The sequence below is a fragment of the Panicum virgatum genome, chromosome 7N, assembly GCF_016808335.1.
Source record: "Panicum virgatum strain AP13 chromosome 7N, P.virgatum_v5, whole genome shotgun sequence".
NCBI classification, from domain to species: Eukaryota; Viridiplantae; Streptophyta; class Magnoliopsida; order Poales; family Poaceae; genus Panicum; species Panicum virgatum.
In genome coordinates this window covers 35594988-35612419 of record NC_053151.1, presented here as the reverse complement: position 1 = coordinate 35612419, position 17432 = coordinate 35594988, and the positions used below count along the sequence as shown (strand labels likewise).

General features: G+C 47.1%; 3 protein-coding genes across 3 annotated transcripts; 2 read left to right on the top strand and 1 right to left on the bottom strand.

The window, feature by feature from the left end:
- Nucleotides 1-705: 705 nt before the first annotated feature.
- Nucleotides 706-2311, bottom strand: LOC120682793 (zinc finger protein CONSTANS-LIKE 3-like). Its single transcript, XM_039964806.1, has 2 exons — nt 1458-2311; nt 706-1325 (listed from the first exon to the last, which is right to left on the bottom strand). Exons 1-2 carry the CDS (start codon nt 2082-2084, stop codon nt 972-974), a joined length of 981 nt encoding a protein of 326 aa, XP_039820740.1. The 5' UTR covers nt 2085-2311; the 3' UTR covers nt 706-971.
- A 7451-nt stretch (nt 2312-9762) lies between these two features.
- LOC120681191 (UDP-glycosyltransferase 76C5-like) lies at nt 9763-10248 on the top strand. Its single transcript, XM_039962713.1, has one exon. The coding sequence runs from the start codon at nt 9763-9765 to the stop codon at nt 10246-10248; it is 486 nt and encodes a 161-aa protein (XP_039818647.1).
- Nucleotides 10249-10838: 590 nt separating this feature from the next.
- Nucleotides 10839-16164, top strand: LOC120681909 (la protein 1-like). The gene is made up of 10 exons (XM_039963575.1): nt 10839-11043; nt 11146-11224; nt 11319-11471; nt 11780-11922; nt 12255-12403; nt 12890-12967; nt 13061-13406; nt 14648-14795; nt 15153-15231; nt 15660-16164. Exons 1-10 carry the CDS (start codon nt 10978-10980, stop codon nt 15757-15759), a joined length of 1341 nt encoding a protein of 446 aa, XP_039819509.1. The 5' UTR covers nt 10839-10977; the 3' UTR covers nt 15760-16164.
- The last annotated feature ends 1268 nt before the right edge of the window (nt 16165-17432 follow it).

Sequence of the window (17432 nt, the reverse complement as noted above, 5' to 3'; positions counted from 1 at the left end):
TGTGGCGGACGTGGCGAGGCCCCACGTGCGGTGTCTTCTGCGAGGCGACGAGAGCGAGGAGGAGGTCCAACGGCGGGTGTGGCGAGGCCCCTGCGCGTTGTGTCATCGCGGTTGTGACAGCGAGGCAGCCTGCGAGAGGTCCGGATTCGGTGGTTTTCACTCAATCGGATAGTGTATGGTGGGGCAGCGGCACTACGGCGACAGGTCCCACATGGCGGTGGCCTAGCCGGTGTGGTGCGGTCCGGTTTCCTCGACTTCTTATCGACGCGGAATCGTGTTTCGACGGCGACTTTTTGGGCAGGAGAAGGTTGGTAGTCACGTCATCTTGGCTTGCTCGGCCACTGTGCCCCTGCAGTTTTTGAGTTTTACCCGTGTTGATACATCAATTCAACCGGGTGAGGGTTGAGGTGTGGAGAGTTGAGTTGCGGTGTTTCCCACGTTAACGTCCCAATCCAATCGGGGGAGTCTTTTTTTCGTTTTTTCTTTTTTTTTCTTTTTTCTGACTATAGTCTCCCAGAACTATAGTTTTGTATTTTTTTACTATATCAATGAAACTCGCACTATCTTATGCTGTTTGTTAAAAAAACATCCCAACTGATTCGCAGCACACGGGTTCGGAATCAGACAGCGACAGCGTCATATGCCACGCTAAAGAAAGACCGCCCTGGTTTTCACCGTCTTTTCAAAACAAACATGAGACGCCACTTGTATGTAAGCCAGCCATCTGATTACTAATTAGAAATTACAGTTGCAGATTAGCAGCAGTTCGTGATAAATAATAATAATATACATCCGTACATGACGGAATCATTAGGGAGGAAGAAGAGCTTGGAAGTCCAGCCTCATGGCTTCCGTGGAATCATATTACAGGTAATCAATGCTACACGGCAGCTTTTTGCATGCAAGGCATGCAGCAAAAATTACAGCCCCGAGAGGTCGAGGCTAGCTAGTGTACAGCAGGCCGGCGCCGATCAATACGTGGGCACGACGCCGTAGTCGGCGTCGGCGCCGCCGGGGGCCATGAGCGCGGCCACGGCGGCCGCGGCGGAGGAGTACATCTCCTCCTCGTGCTCCTCCAGCGGGTCCTCCCCGTCCGCGCCGGGCCCCGGGGTGCGCTTGGCGAACCGGCCCTTGATGCGCGGCCGCGTCTCCGCGTACGCCTTGCGGGACGCGTACCGGATCGTCTTCTCGAACCGCCGGCTCTTGCGCTTCTCCCGGTACCGCATCAGCCGGGCCTCCCGCTCCAGGCCCCTGCTCACCACAGGCACGACGGGCGCCGCGCCCGCCGCCGCGTCGGGCACCACCGCTGCCTCCGACGACGACACCTGCAAACAATGTCCATCTCTTTTCGTCAGAACACTGAATATATAGGTCGTCTTGTGACTTGAACTGGCACGTGCTGCTTCTATGCGGAGCCGACGGTGTTCAGAGATGCATGCTGGGGTAGGGTAGCTTACGCTGTAGTTCATGGAGTGGTCGGAGTAGAAGAGCTTGGCGCCGGTGAGGTCGAGCTCGGCGCCGGCGGGGCCGTTCTGGGCGCCGATGGCCTTGATGTCGTCCATGGTGCGCGCGAAGTCGAGGTCGAGGTACGGGTCGGAGTCCGCGAAGAACACCTCCGTCGTGGCGCCTTCCTTGTGCCCGTGGTCGGGCTCGGGGAGGAGCCACGACGCCGCCTCGGCCTCGTTGCTCCCGTCGTCGTCGGCCGCTTTGGGCACGGCCACCGACGAGGCGAAGGGCTTGGGCGCGTCGGCGAGCGCGCCGTAGAAGGGCGCCACGGTCTGGCGCTCGTGGCGGCGCGCGAGCGGGTTGGCGGAGTGGATGTCGGCGTCGCAGGAGGCGCAGAGCGCGGCGGCGTCCGCGCGGCACGTGACGGCGGCCGGCGCGTGCTCGCAGACCTCGCACAGCCAGACGCGGGCGTGGCGCGACCCGGCGCCGTGCGCGCGCGCGTCGCACCCGGCGCAGAGGAACGCCGCGTCCGCGCGGCAGTAGAGCCGCGCCGCCTCGGCGCCGCACTCGTCGCAGGGCCGCGCGCCCAGGCCCCAGTAGGCCGGGGCCCCGCCCGCCGACTTCTTGTCACCCTCCATCGCGCGCCGGGAGCTCGCTCGCTCACTAGCTCACTCGGCACGGCAGCTTGTAGTGGCTGCTGGGGCGAAGCGATTCTCAGCCAAGCTTTCCCCACCCCGCGGCTCCGGATTTGAGCTGTGCCCGTGGGAGGCGCCCTCGTCTCCTCGACGGCAGCGGGCGACGTGGAGACCCGGTGACCGCGGGCGTCGCCGTCCCGGCGGGGCCGGCCCAATTTGTTCGCCCGTGGGCCGTGGCCCCGTGCCCGTGCCCGTGCCCCTCCTCGCTTCACCTCGCCGCGTCTTATCGGGTTGCGTCCCGGTCGCGTGCGCGGTGAAAGCGGCCTGTTTGGTTTCCCTATTATACCATAGCACACGATTTCCGAAAAAAAATCTCACATGCATGAAGTACTAAACGAAGTTTATTTGCAAAATCATGCATGAAGTACTAAACGAAGTTTATTTGCAAAATCTTTTCACGGATGGGTGTAATTTTTTACGACGAATCTAATGACAGTAATTAATCGATGATTGGCTATAGTGATGCTACAGTAACCATCTTCTAATCGTGCGGTCAAAAGCATCATTAGATTCGTCTCGCGAAGTAGCATAGGGTTGTGGAGTTAGTTTTGTAAACTGTTTTTATTTAATCCTAATTATTGATCAAAATTTTTATGCTACTTATTTGCTACGAAGAACCAAACAGGGCCCTCTGCGGCCGGAGCCGGCGGCGTCGCTCTCGCGCGGCGGAAAGCTGCGCCGCGCTCGTCTCTGGCTGTGTTTAGATGAGATGAAAAAAGGGAGAAAAAATCACATCAGTCAATGTAGCACATTTAGCACTTTTCGTTTATTTGTGGTAAATATTGTCCTATTATGATCTAACTAGGCTCAAAAGATTCGTCTCGCAACGTACATCAAAATTATGCAATTAGTTTTTTTATTTAACTATATTTAGTACTCCATGCATGAATTATTTACTATATTTAATGTATCGATGTGATAGGAGATGTGATGAATGTGATGGAAAATTTGGAAATTTGTCGGGAACTAAACACACCCACAACCTCTGTCGCTGTCGCTGTCGCTGTCGTCGGAAAATTTGGCGGCCGTTGGGACATGGCAAGTGGCAAGTGGGAGGGATCGGATGGGGACCAGCGGGCCGCGGCTGCGCCCGCGTCGGCCGGGTCCGGCCGCGCGAGGCGCGCGCGGTGGCGACAGGTGGCGCCGCACGGTTGGCCCCCGCGATCTCGCTCTTATCTCCAATGGATGCTCTCCAGCCGGCCATGTCAGGCTGTCAGCGACCCGTGGCCGCGAGGAGACGAACAGGCCGGACCTGGCCGTTCTGGAGAATACGCTCTCGGAACGCGGAGGCGCAAACCGCCGCAAAGCTTGGGTGCTCGGGTGCAGCTTGCAGGATGCCGGATGCTCGATGCGACGATGCGTCTGCAACTACATGGCCGGGCGTATACATCCTCTGGAGTCTGAAGATGGCGCGAAGAATCGACTTGATAAAAAGGCATCAGATTCTTCAGAGCTTATCCGTCTTCGGTTCTCTATTTCGCGGTTTCGCCGGCCGGTGGAGCTTAAACTGATATACACTAGACGTGTTTCACGGGCTCGACATCTGAGCAAGGTTTTAAATAGCCGGCTATAGCTTCCGCTATAGACCGCTGTAGCTTTTGTAAAGGGCAGCCGCTATGGTATTTAGCCCGCTAAAGCCGGCTATAGCCCGCTAAATGCCAGTTGTAGCCCGCTAAACACCGTAACGACAGCCCTACCGCTAACCGTCTTAGCCGGCGATTTAAAACTTTGCATCTGAGTAGATAGAACACACAAGACTAAAACAGTCGCTGTCCCTGGATTCGATTCATACGTTTTTTTCTTCCTCATGAGTCATCTCAGACATTGTTATTTTTTAGTTCAAGTGCAGTAAGAGAAAACGACATTGCATCAAGGGTAAAAAGATCATGGCGTTAAGACTGGAACTCGAAAAGTTTAGCAGCCTTTTTGTTTCTTCTGATTCGCACGAGCAACTACCCTTTCTAGCAGGTCCTAAACATGATGGCATGCAATCCATGCTCAATTGCGCGTGAGTTTATTTGTTCTATGTCTGCGACCACTTTTTACCGACGTGTTTACTGGCAAATATACCTGTATGTTACTATGGATAAATACAGTATAAATATCCAATAATTATCCATGCATTAATTTTTGTAGGGGTTTATGTAATCTAGTCGTAGATGGAGGATTAGTCCGACTCACATACGAGATAGATCAAAATCCACATGTCGACATAGAAGTTGGACCAAACCAGAAATAGGTAAAGAAGTTTCACATCACATTTTGGTATATGATTTTCTCTAGTTTTAAAGATTTGTCAGCAGATATTTTTTTATCCCTTTAAACATCGGATTCTGCCAATTGTAAGTTTCATAAAATTGAGCTTAGTATTTCTAAAGCATAAAAAGTGCTTAGGTTGTGCATAAGATGCCCTCACCGTCTGGAAATCTTGTTTTGAACCGATCTCTTACATGCCATAAATTCAAAACCATACCTACTGGGTATTACAATTTTGATCGTCTAGAATGAATATCTCTGATAGTTTGGTACATGCAAAAATGTTACTCTCGCTCTATTTCAAAATTTAATAAGTTGTTCTTTTGAAAAAAATATTAGGGCTTTTACACTTCTCCAACTTTGGCAAAACATGTTAAACATATTAACATCTATAATACCAAATAAGATCGCTAGCAAGATATGATATATTATATAGTGAATTTTATGAAACTAATTTGATGTTGTAGATGATGGTTACAAACTTGCTCAGATCGGAATGGATAGAGCCCTAAAGGCTTCTCAAGAACTTGGATATATAGCATATATGAATAAATTTAGTGAAGCCGGTCCATCTCAATTGAGACCATCTTTCTCCACAAGTACAAACTTATACAGATAATAATCTTGCTGCATTACAACCAAATGGTGCAGATCTGCAACTCTCTCACTCAATTTTAGAGAAGCTCTATTGGCCTTGAGAGAAGGTATCATTGGAGTATTGGTCTTCACTCTTCAATGTTAGTGAGCCACGACGAACATGTAAGAGAGGAAGATGTAAAACTTCCATGCTTTAGTATGTTTAAAAAATGACTTGCTAAGACTTATTTTCTTCTAATGTTTAAAAAATAACTTGCTAAAATTTATTTAAAAATGAACATGTGAAATCATTTGGACAAAAATACTAGGAGGCACTGGCTGACCTACGGGGTGGTCCAGATATGCCATAGCATACCCTAAGATCCGCCCCACCCTGGAATCGGACTGCGCGGCTGCCGCTCGGCCTCGTCGCCTCCTCACCTAGACGCCGCCTCCGCCCCGAATCCCTCTCCTCTCCTCGGCTCTCGCATCTTGACCAATTTGTCCTGATATGCTTTGTACAACTGCTCAGCAGAGATTTCCTGGAGTTGAGGAGGAAGAGATAACACTCCTTGCAGCTTGACCAATTTGTCCTGATAGTGAAATTCCACCCATTTATCCTGCCAATCACATGTCATAGGTCGAAATTGTTCCAACCAGTTCATGCCCAACACCATATCATAAGCTCCCAATGGTAAAACCAAAGCATCCACTGTGAAAAGTGTGGCCTTGCACCCACCAGGAAATTTTTTTCACCATCTGAGTGCACATAATTGTCTGACCATTAGCCACCCTAACCTCTGTTGGAGCAATGTCCATCACATTACAAGGCAACTTGTCCAAGAGTCCGGCGTTTAAGAATGTATGGGAACTCCCAGTATCAAGCAGTTGGAGCACCACCTGATTGCTGGCCAATGCTCTGAATTTAATCAACCTAGCTTTGTCAGCTCCTGTTATAGCATTTAGAGAGACAAATACATCGTCAGGAGCATATATTGATTGCGGAGATTCCAACTGTTCCAGCACCTCATCTGATAAAATGATGCCACCATCCCCCCTTCATCTACTGCAATATAGTTCAGAGTGGGACTGGCAGGTTGTTTGCACTTATGACCAGGAATGAACTTTTCACCACACTTGAAACACAAGCCATTGAGCTTCCTGTATTCTTTTAATTGCCGAGCCTTCCAGAGCTCACCAACTGGAGGTGGTGCTGGAGAGTCATGTTTACCAGCAGCAAGATTTTTGGGAGATGAAAACTTATGGGGTGGCGTCTTCTGTCTAAGTAACAGGCCCTCCTGGATGGCAGCCAAAGTGGCAGCCTTAGTCACCGTGTCAGGTAACTGAATCTCGACCGCTGCTCGCAATTCTTCTTTAAGTCCAAGCACAAACTGAGAGATTAAGAATGGTTCACTAATTGTCTTATCATACAGGCGAATGCTGTAGACCAACTGCTCAAAGGACTGCTTATATTCTGCCACAGTGTCAAACTGCTTAAGAGTTAAGAGCTCTGTAATCTTATCTCTATGGGTGGTAACATCAAATTCAGCAAGTACTGCAGACTGGAATTGATCCCAACTCAAGACACCATAGGAATCCTTATAAGCCTGAAACCAGTGTGCTGCCCGACCATCCAAGTACATAGTGGCAGCAGTAACACGAAACCCCTCAGGAATTTGAAACATAGCAAAATAAGCAGTGCATTTATCAATCCAAATTCTAGCATCAGTACCATCAAATCGAAGAAATTCCATCTTAGGTAACCAAGGGCGACGAGAACCAGAGTCATCATGAAGTCCATGTGTACGAGAACTACCCACGCCTATAGGAATCAGTTGGCGACCATCCCCAGCAGTACCCACGACATCAGACGCAATAGCATTCGAAACAGGGAGAACAGGAGACTGAGGAAATACCACGTGTGAGGGATGATACCGTGGAGGCGGTGGGGGAGGGAATCGTGGAAGAGCACCCATCAGGCCGGAGCCATCGCGGCCCGGAATGGTCAGCTTCGGCAACGCAGAGGTCTTCAGCGCACGGGCGACTTGCAGCTGCTCCTGCTGAACCGTACCCAGGGATGTCATAGCCAGATCGACCTTGGTTTGGACTTGGTCGAGGCGGCCCGCCTGCTCCACCATCTTGGTGTTCATGTCGGTGAGTTGCTCCTTCAGCAGGGACAGGTCCTCCAGCTTGGTCACCATCGTAGTAAGCTTCTCCTCGAAGAGCTTGCGTATGCGCTCCTCCATCTCATCCATGGCGGCGCAAATCTGAGGGTGTGCGCGGCTTGGCGATTTGGCGCCGTGGTGAATCGAGTGCCTCGCCGAGTGAAGAACAAGTAAATCCCCAACTAAACCCTAAGCAGCGCAAGATATCGTGGTGGTCGACGGCGTCGGAGCGGCTAACCGGCGATTTGCGTGGCCACCGCCGACTGGGAGTCGGTGGGCGGGGCGTGGACGCCGGAATCGGAAGGATTTGCGGCGGAGCGGATCGAGTCACCGGGAAAGCAGACCCGATCAGGGGAGGCGGCGGAGGAAAACTGGGCGGAGGAGAGACAAGGAAGGACTGAGTCTGATACCAATTGTAGTGTCCTGACCTTTGATGAGGCGATCAGAGCACCACGATAGCTGATTCCGAGAGATAAAGAGGGGAATCGGAAGAACTCAGAAGGGGATCGCAGAGGAGGAAGAACACGAGAGGAAGAGAAGAGATTCAGATAGGATAGTTTCCATTCCTTTCTTTTCGATGCCCAGACAGAAGTCTGTTGAAGTACATATAGCTAACAGCCTTACAATACGGCCTCCGGCCCAACTCATAAACGGCCCAATAGGCGATAACTACAGTATTACATTGCCCACACTACTAGTAGACTAGCCACCATGCGTGACACGTCTCGCCCAGGCAACAGGCAGGCGCCGGCCAGCTGTGCGTCCCCCTCCCCCGGCCGCGGCAGGGCGCCGGCGTCCCCATCCGGACACTCGCCCGCACAGCGCCGTCCCCTTCCCCAACGCCCCATCTCCGCTCATTCGACCCATCTCCGCTCATTCGACGGCCAGGCGCAGCCTCTCCCGGCCAGACCGCGACTGGGTGGGCATCGCCAGCGCTCCTCCCCTTAACGGGCGGCCTTCGGCCTTCCCCGCTAATGCCTCTTGTTTTCTTTTTTCTTTCGGCGCACCTTCTCGACGCGACGGTGGGCAGCGGGCGTCAAGCGACGACAGTGTTCCCCGATGCGATCCTAGATGTGCAGCCACGGACGGCTGGGGCTCTCGCCAGCGGCTAAAGCCAACATGAATTTAGCAACTATTGGATTGCTCATATTTCTATATTAAGGAGCTAGAAGTAATCGATTTGATAGTTGTCTGTTGGGGGTTAAATTGTGTGGATTATGAATGGCAATCACTGTATTAGGAAGTTCGATCTTGTGCACTGCATATTCAAAACATAAACACGCGCTGATAGGCGAGAGGATTTATTCTGTATCATGACTTAATATTTGCTTCTTATTTACATAAGTCGTGAAAGTCTGGATGTTTGCATATATCTTGATTCTTGCATGATCCGATTCATGCGTATTGGTGGGTAGTGCTGCATATTTGGCGTGGCCAAGAGAAAAAGATACTAAAAGAAAAATTTTATTGTGTACTGATTTTTTAGATAATACCGAATACCAAATTATATGTTGAAATTTTAATATGGTATACCCTAAATTTCAATCCTAGGTCCGCCACTGCTAGGAGGGGCGTCTGCTGATGAGGATGAACCACCTAATGACTTCTATGTAAGAGAGAAGGTATCATTGGAGTCTATATGTTTGATGAAATTTATTTTCTTCTTGTGTTTCGTCATGTTGTTTCCTACCGGAATGTTTGGCCGAATAAATCGATGACATAAATTGGTAATGGCACTGCTACTGTCTCAGAATTTTTTCATTAGATGGTCTGTCGCAATATTGATAGATAACATTTGCAATATAAAAATTTAGGGCGTGCAACATCAAAGATGAAAAATTCCCACCGCAATATTAAATCATGTTTATGCAACATCTACTACGTAATATAGCAAACTAATAATTGCAACATAGGTTGAGTTTCCGATTTTTTCTAATCCTATCATTATCGATTTGGGCCTCGTTTACTGTGTAGAGTTGTAAAAATAGAAACTTTGCCCATTTGAAGTATTAAACATTGACTAATCACAAAACTAATTACAGAACTCGTCTATAAACTACGAGACCCTAATGAGCCTAATTAATTCATCATTAGAGCATGTATACTGTAGCAATTATTGTAGTAATATAGTGTCTAATCATACTCTAATTAGGCTCATTAGATTCGTCTCACAATTTATAAACAAACTATGCAATTCATATTTTATTTTATCTAGATTTAATAATTCATGCATATAAGATTTCCTTTCCAGGTGATAGATTTGGAATTTTAAATTTTATAACTAAACAAGACCTTGTAAACCAAACTTTAATTATCAGAGCCCTTTCTTTGAAGTTCGCCACCTCCTCCAATTCATAATTAAAAGGAAAAAGTCTATTTTTGACCCTCAACTCTTCGCAAAATCCAACTTTAACCCTCAACTACAAAATCGGGCACAACAGACACCCCAACTTCTAATACCGTGCAACTTTGGCACCTGTGCTCGTTTTAGGTGATTTCGTGCTGATGTGGAGTGGGTTTGACCTGCCACGCTGGCGTTGACCCACCACGCTGGCTCTCCCCTTCTCTCTCGTCACTTTCCCTTTCTTCCTCCCCATCTCCACCCAACCCACACCCCCCGCCCGATGCTGCAGCTGGCCGGCGCGCTCCGCGCGCGGGGGCTCGCCGTCACCATCCTCCACACGGCATTCAACGCGCCGGACCCCGCGCGCCACCCTGGCCTCGCCTTCGTCGCGGTGCCCGACGCCATCCCGGAGGCTGCCGGCGCCAACGGCATCGCCAAGATCCTTGCCCTCAACGCCGCCATGGAGGCCTCCGGGCGAGTCCGCGCCGCGCTCGCGTCTCTCATGGCTACGGCGGCGGCGGAGGGGAGCCCCGGCTGGCGTGCCTGGTCCTCGACTCCACCCTCCCCGCCGCCCAGAAGGCCGCCGCCGCCATCGGCCTGCCCACGCTCGTGCTCCACACCGGCGATAAAGGAGCTGCCACCACTGAAGGTGAGCGACCTGTTCAACCCAAGCAAGCTCCCCAACAAGAAGATCGGGCAGAGGATCCTGAACCTGGCCACGGAGACCACGACGAACTCCTCCAGCGCGATCCTCAACACATTCTAAGCCCTGGAGCCCCACGAGCTCGAGATGATCCGCGACAAGCTCGCCCCCAAAGGCATCGCGCCCTTCGCCGTCGGCCCGCTCCTCAAGCTCGCCGGCGATGGCGCCGCCGCCGCCGAGACCACCACCAGCCTGCTCGAGCAGGACCACAGTTGCGTGGAGTGGCTTGACGCACAGGCCCCCCGGTCCGTGTTGTACGTGAGCTTCGGCAGTGTCGCCCGCCGACGAGTTCACGGAGGTCGCGTGGGGCCTGGCGGCCAGCGGCGCGCCGTTCCTGTGGGTGGTCCGGCGCGGCCTCGTGCTCGAGGCGGAGCCAGAGCGGCCGCCGGAGCTCGTGCCGCCTCCGCCATCGCATGTGCCGCCGATCTACCTGCTCCGCGCCGCCGCCCGCGCCGCCTCGCCGTCGAGCGAAGATGGTGGCGTCGGCAGTGAAGAAGGGAGAGAGAGAATGGGTATGACATGTGGGTCCGACCACGTCATAGCTTAGTTGGCAAAAAAAAGCAAAATCGCTGCCATGTCATCACAATACCACCCAGAAGGGGTCGGGGGGCTAAAGTTGCACGGTATTAGAAGTTGGGGTGTCTGTTGTGCCCTGTTTTGTAGTTGGGGGTTAAAGTTGGACTTTGCAAAGAGTTGAGGGGTTAGAAATGGACTTTTTCCTAATTAAAACCCCACACTGTACCCGCCTTCCTCCTAAAACCCTAGCGCCTTCGTCCCCCACGCACGACAGCCATGGCAACCACAGCCGCCGCCGCCGCCCCGCTCGAAGAAGCCAAGGCCAGGAACGTTCTCCGCCAGGTTCGAGATCTCACACCATCCCCGATGCGTGCCGTTCTGTCTCCCAATTTCTAGCGCGTTTTAGGATCCCAATCGAATATCCATTTTCCTCTTTCGCCGCAGGTTGAGTTCTATTTCAGCGACAGCAACCTCCCCCGCGACGGGTTCCTGCGGAGGACCGTCGAGGAAAGCGAGGATGGCTGTAAGAATTCCGCACCGTGTTCATCTTAATGATCCTGCTAGGTTTTGTAGCTATGGTGCTAATTTGTGTTGTTTTATTTTGGGCTATTGAATAGTGGTGAGCTTGGCTCTCATATGCTCCTTCTCGCGGATGAGGTCGCACCTAGGGCTCGAAGGGGAGGTGAAGCCGGATACTGTGCCAGAGGAGACGGTGCTCGCTGTTGCAGAAGTGCTGCGCCGTTCCTCCTCCCTCCGTATCTCTGAGGACGGTAAGCAAGTTAGCGGTGTAGTGTTCTGCAGTTACAGTTACTTCTGATGGTGAATAAGTTTGTACTTTGTTGAACTGGTTTATGTTCTGATTTCACTTTTAGGTATGTAACTATGATTCAGATTTACAATTTCCCTATTATCGATTCTGATGGATGTTATACCAAACTTCAAATCGTAATACGGACATTTGCTGCATGGTTCAAATGAAACAAAATTGAAATGGCTCACTTTAGTTTGAGTTATAGTATGACACCACTTATTTGGTGCTTGCATCCTGTACTAGTGTTCAACCTTGTATTTAACGCAGGGGAAAAAGTTGGTAGAGCTAAGGAGTTGCTGAAGCCAGATGATGTTATAGAGCAAGTGGACTCTAGAACCATTGCTGCATCACCTCTTCCTTACAATGTAAAGCTGGAAGATGTTGAATCTTTTTTTGCTCAGTGTGGCAAGGTATGCTACCTATGTGTTAGTACTGAACATTTTACTTAAAAGAAAGGGAAAACAATGAAGCAGCTATCATAGGTGTCAGCAGAACCTTTATGCAAACAAAAACCTGATACACATGGTGATATTTCCCAGTGTTAGATGGTTCAAGGTTAATATGTAGAGAATAATTCTTTGAACTGGAAATGTTCTGTCTGAATTCACATCCTTCATCCTTGATGTTATGCATCCAAGATCAATGGATATGTTAGTTATTAGGCAATTACCATTCCAATAATCTTGCAATGTGAAAAGTATACTGCTAATGCTATGTTGTTTGTGTACTGTTTGCATCACAGGTAAATAGTGTGAGGCTACCTCGACATGTTTCTGACAAAAGACACTTCTGTGGAACTGCTTTAGTTGAATTTTCAGAAGAAGATGAAGCCAAAGGTGTTTATGAGAAAACACTTGTTTTTGCAGGGGCAGATCTGGAAATAAGACCAAAGTAAGCCAACTACTAGTTCAACCTATTTTCTTATGAGGTGCCATCTATTAGTTAAAAAATGTTTTATCCATGAGTTTCAACAATGAGATTGCTAGTTTGATCTTAAACAATGAAAATCATCTGGGTCCCTTGGCCCTTGCTATTAGAGGGTATGAGCACCCAAGCCTGTCCTTGGACTCTGACCTGGTTGTGGGAACATCGAGCAGCTCGTCATTGACAGGCCATTGGCGTGCTCCCCAAAAATATTTTCCAAATTACTCGATTAATCTATTGTTTGGTTTTGAATGGGAATCATGCTTTGATGGTTGCAGACTTGCTTTCTTGGCTACATGATGTTACATTGTTTGTTCTTGTTGAATGATTCAAAATGCCATTTCCCCTTATTTTTAGAATTAGGACTTGAATGACTTACGGTTTTTCATAACATTGAAGTTTCCTTAATTATATGTCAGTATATAACTTGTATCTTATGCTGAAATAATGAAGGAAAGAATTTGATGCTGAAAGAGAGGCGAAGAAAGAAGCATATGAAAAGGCACAAGCTAATAAGAATAGTGGTGAAGGGTAAATACGCTTGAACTATAACATGGCATCCATTTTTTTTAAAAAAATCCTCAAGTTCAGTTTAACAATGTGAATCATTAATATTTGTTATAGCTATCCAAAAGGTCTGATTCTGGCCTTCAAGCTGAAGAAAATTCCAGCTAATGGTGGTGCTGAACAAAATGGTGGGGACAAAGTAGATGACACTGAAGGTGCTGAGAAGGATGGATCTGCCAATACTACAGAGAAATCAAGTATAGGGCATGAAGACAAGGCCCCTGAGGATAAAGGCGTTGTGAGTAAAGAACAGTCAGATGGTGTTGAGGAGATGGAAGGGGTAGCTGCTGGGGAAACTGCTCATTCTGTTGACAAGGATGATAAAAAACCTTCAGACAATGATGAAGACACAATCTCAAGGGAGGATATAAAAAAAGAATTCACAAAATTTGGCACAGTGCGGGTAATTTATATCTTTATCCCTTGTTTTGTTTTATACCACTAGTTACCTGCTGATCTTTCAAATTTTGTTTGCATTATAGTGTATGCGACCAGTGAGTGACCCTTTTCTCTATAATGTCTTCATCCCCAAACTTTAACATAATGAGCAGACACCAAGGAAAATCAGAAAGTTCAATGTTATCCACACCTTATAACAACTACCAGAACAGACATATTTATCTCTTTTCTTAATAAAAAGGACAAACCAATTTCATGTTTCTTTTCATCATTTGTTATCCAGGAAGCATAAGTTTGAGCTTACTTTGTTATCGGTTGTCTATTTTAAGGGTGATGCTTCTGCTTCATTCATTTTCTTCATGAAAAAATTATATTTGTATTGCATGTTATTCCAGCTGTGCTTTGTCAGTTTTTTTTTTCTATTGACTCATTGGCCAAACTTTTATCAATTGCCATATCCAGTCCATCTAACTGTCAGCCACGAGAATGTTATGGTTTCGTTTGGTTGAGGTTATTGTTTGATAATTTTGCAAATATGATCCTGATTACTTTAGCTCGTAGTTATATAGATCACATACTAAATAGTGAGTATAGATTGTAGCTAAATATAATTTAGGCTGATTCTTTCAAAAGCCATTTGACAATAGTGAGTATAGATTGTTGCTAAATACTTATAATTTAGGCATTTACTATGCATAGACAATTTAATAATTCCTTTTAAATCCTTACTTTAAACTGGCCTTTGAAAGAACATGTTTTGGTTATGATGCTGCACCTTCTAAGGGGATTGTGCATGCATATTGCATTAGGCCTTGTTCAGTTATACCGGATTTATTCCGTTTCTAGGAATAATGGGTACAATGAGACCGGAATTTATTCTGGTTCGGGAACTAATTGCAACAAAATAGACTCATGATAGGTACAACAAGAGACCGGGAATCAATCCATGAGTCGAGAGGTGTGAAATCAATCCCGGTCTCTTGTCGTACCTACTATGAATCTATTTTGTTGCCATTAGTTTCTGACCCGGAATAAATCCTGGTCTCTTGTTGTACCTATCATGTGTTTATTGTTATAGCTATTATTCCCGGCCTGGAATAAATCCCATGGAACCGAACAAGGCCTTATGCAGTTCTGTGTCCTTGTAGTGTGGTATCTCTAAGTTTTTTAAACAAAATTACTTTATCACATAGCATTCTTGAATCTTAACACCTTATGTCTTATTGCCCTTTTTCTTTCTTGAAGTATGTGGACTTCAGTAAAGGGGATGATTCTGGATTTATCCGGTTTGAAGATCCCACAGCAGGTGAAAAGGCCCGTGCATTTGCAGCCATTGCAGATGAAGGTGGTTTGATTATGAAGGGCCACATTGTTAGTCTGGAGCCTGTGTCTGGTAAAGAAACTACATCTTCTCTCAATTAGCACTAGTTTTCTACTTTTCTAGTTTCCAATTTGGTAGCTTCTATTGCTGCAACCATGCAGATAGTTATTTTTAGGGATTTATTATAGTATCAACTAAGTTGATGTGTGACAGTATGGACAGCATTCATGATTGAAACATTATTATTTACATTTAAATGAGTGTTTTGCTGAATCAGTTTGTAGAAGATCCTGAAATTAGTCCATTGATAATCTCTTTCTTAGTAAAACCTTTAGAGTTTAGTCAATTGAGCTTTGCAAGTTCTCAGTCACCAGACCCAAATGCTTTTCTCAGTTTCTGGTTTCATAGGCAACTCATCCAATCATGCAGGTCAAGCTGAGAAGGATTACTGGAGTGCAATTCGAGGTGGTCAAGATAAATATAAAGACAGCCGAAGCAACAGAGGACGGTATGATCTTTTTGCCATGGCGTACCTTGTTGGAGCTGTTCTCAGCTTTATTCTCTGCTGGTACTGGTTTTATTCTGAGGTTAATATTATGTTTGAAATTAGGCCTACATATTCATGTTTACAAAGAAAAGCTTTGTAAAGCTGAAACTACCTAGGCGTTTTGTCTCTAATAATGTTGTTGTGAAACTGATTTTACTGACAGTAATCTGACTCCCATCATCAGAATTGTCGATATTGTAATTCTCATGCAGGAAAAACATTCGTTGGTTCGGTTACAGTCTTGTTCTTTGGAAACTCTCCTGAGAAAAACTTACACGCTTGTCATACAGTGCTGCATTTGTTTCGATTCATTATCCTTTGGCATCTTTAGCTTTGTCAAACACTTGTCCAAAGATAATGATATGGTTTCCTTTGTGCATACTATCCAGGGACTGGAAGAATAACAGAGGCGGAAGACACTTTGGTGGTGGGAAGCGGGGGCGCTTTGACTCGCGTGATAGGGCGTCGAATAAAGCTCAGAAAGTTTAGCTTTAGGCCCTATAACGAGGAAAACATATATATGCTGATGCCGCACTGCTTCAGTCTGCACCTTTGGAAGTGGCATTTGGTGTTTTGCGCTTTTTGGTTCTTTTGAATGTTGGTCTGCGCATTTTAAAGCGCAGATTATGAATGAATCCATGTTGAGAATGAGAAATGAACTGTACGCAGCTAATGCTAGGTACTGAAGAAAGGGAGAAGGTAGCAAGTAGCAACCTTTACGTTCAAACCACAGCGTTCTGAAGTCTTAACTCTGGTATTGGTAGTTGGTTCCATCTCGGTAGGACGACAGTAACACTGGTACTAGTTCCATTTCGAAAGTTCTCTTCGGTGTATTCCGGTGTGTGGTTTGTACGGCTGTTTTTCTGGTAAGAAACCAATTAAGGTCATTTCTGATCTGATGTGTGTTTGTGCATGCGTTGCGGAGCATTTCTCAAATAATCCTATTCAAGTACCCCGATGGTAACTTGCGGTCCTATCTCTTGCGTGTCAACACAACACGTAAGCTAATCTTGACACAATCTAATATACAACCTCTGCAGACTGCAGTTGGTTGTTTTGTGAGTCATCTTGTTGTAATTCCATAATTTCTTGATTCTTTTATGAAACGAATGGATTATATGATTTGCATGGTAGCGGCTCTGTTTGTTTCCGCTTTTCTGAATTTCGCTTTTCTGAGAATCAAGATTCTGAGAAAAGCCATTTGTCTGGAGAATCGACTGTTTGAATAAGCTGGGTGTTTAGCAATCCTGATTATTTTGGGTTAATTCTCTGAGTTGAGTGGTAAAATGTCTAAAATACTCCTAGGTTGATGATATCTTATTTTTTCGCTGAATACAAATAGAATTCAATAATTCTTATGTTTTTTAGGATCTTGACTATATAATACAATAATTACATTTGATCAAATATAAACTAATATCATAAATATACTAAAAGATATACCAGCATGAATTTTTAAATTTCTGAGTCCATAAACCATGGATAGAAGTAGATCACGAACAAGAGCTTCTGCAGTACGCACATGCTTTGCTTGCTTTGCTTTCTTCTTCACTAGCTAGCTAATCGATCGATCACTAGTCTATACTATAAGGATTCATGACAATTGAAATATTCCTCACTAAAACTAGCCCCTATACCCACCTCACATACCCTCACTTTGAGGCCCACATGTAAGGTCCAAAAGTTTGACAGGGAACCAGGCAGACTGAAAACCAGGCGCCCTCCCGTTGTTCGCGATCCCGCGCCCCTCCTCCGTCGTTTCTTTTTGCACCGCGCGGTTGTCTACCCATCCTTGCGTACCCGCAAGCCGATTGGTCCTTCAGCCTGATTTTCTGCCATACCGCCGCGCTGCCTTCCGTGATTGCAGCATCGAGTCCCCTCCGCGCCGCCCTCCTCGCTCCCCCTTGAAAGGCCCTTGTTTGGTTTTGGTAATTGAGTGACAACTTAGGTGGACTAATAAGTGTTTATATTGAGATACACAGGAAATTAGTCCACACAAAGACACTAGTATGAGCGACATATGCCATGGAGGAGAAATGGCTAAGGGTTGATGCTATGCTCATATAGTGTGATGGAGGAACTCATTGCATATGAGACATGACATGGAGTTATGTGACCAAAGTGGAGAAGATCAAGACAAGGCTTGGCTTGATGGACCGGTT

What these genes read in the sequence shown, in the direction of transcription:
- LOC120681191 (XM_039962713.1), top strand. Translation starts at nt 9,763, where the DNA reads ATGCTGCAGCTGGCCGGCGCGCTCCGCGCGCGGGGGCTCGCCGTCACC.
- LOC120681909 (XM_039963575.1), top strand. Translation starts at nt 10,978, where the DNA reads ATGGCAACCACAGCCGCCGCCGCCGCCCCGCTCGAAGAAGCCAAGGCC. An exon ending in CGAGGAAAGCGAGGATGGCT is followed by an intron (nt 11,225 to 11,318) that starts GTAAGAATTCCG and finishes GCTATTGAATAG; the next exon opens with TGGTGAGCTTGGCTCTCATA. An exon ending in AATAAGAATAGTGGTGAAGG is followed by an intron (nt 12,968 to 13,060) that starts GTAAATACGCTT and finishes TATTTGTTATAG; the next exon opens with CTATCCAAAAGGTCTGATTC.
- LOC120682793 (XM_039964806.1), bottom strand. Translation starts at nt 2,084, where the DNA reads ATGGAGGGTGACAAGAAGTCGGCGGGCGGGGCCCCGGCCTACTGGGGC. An exon ending in ACCACTCCATGAACTACAGC is followed by an intron (nt 1,326 to 1,457) that starts GTAAGCTACCCT and finishes CATTGTTTGCAG; the next exon opens with GTGTCGTCGTCGGAGGCAGC.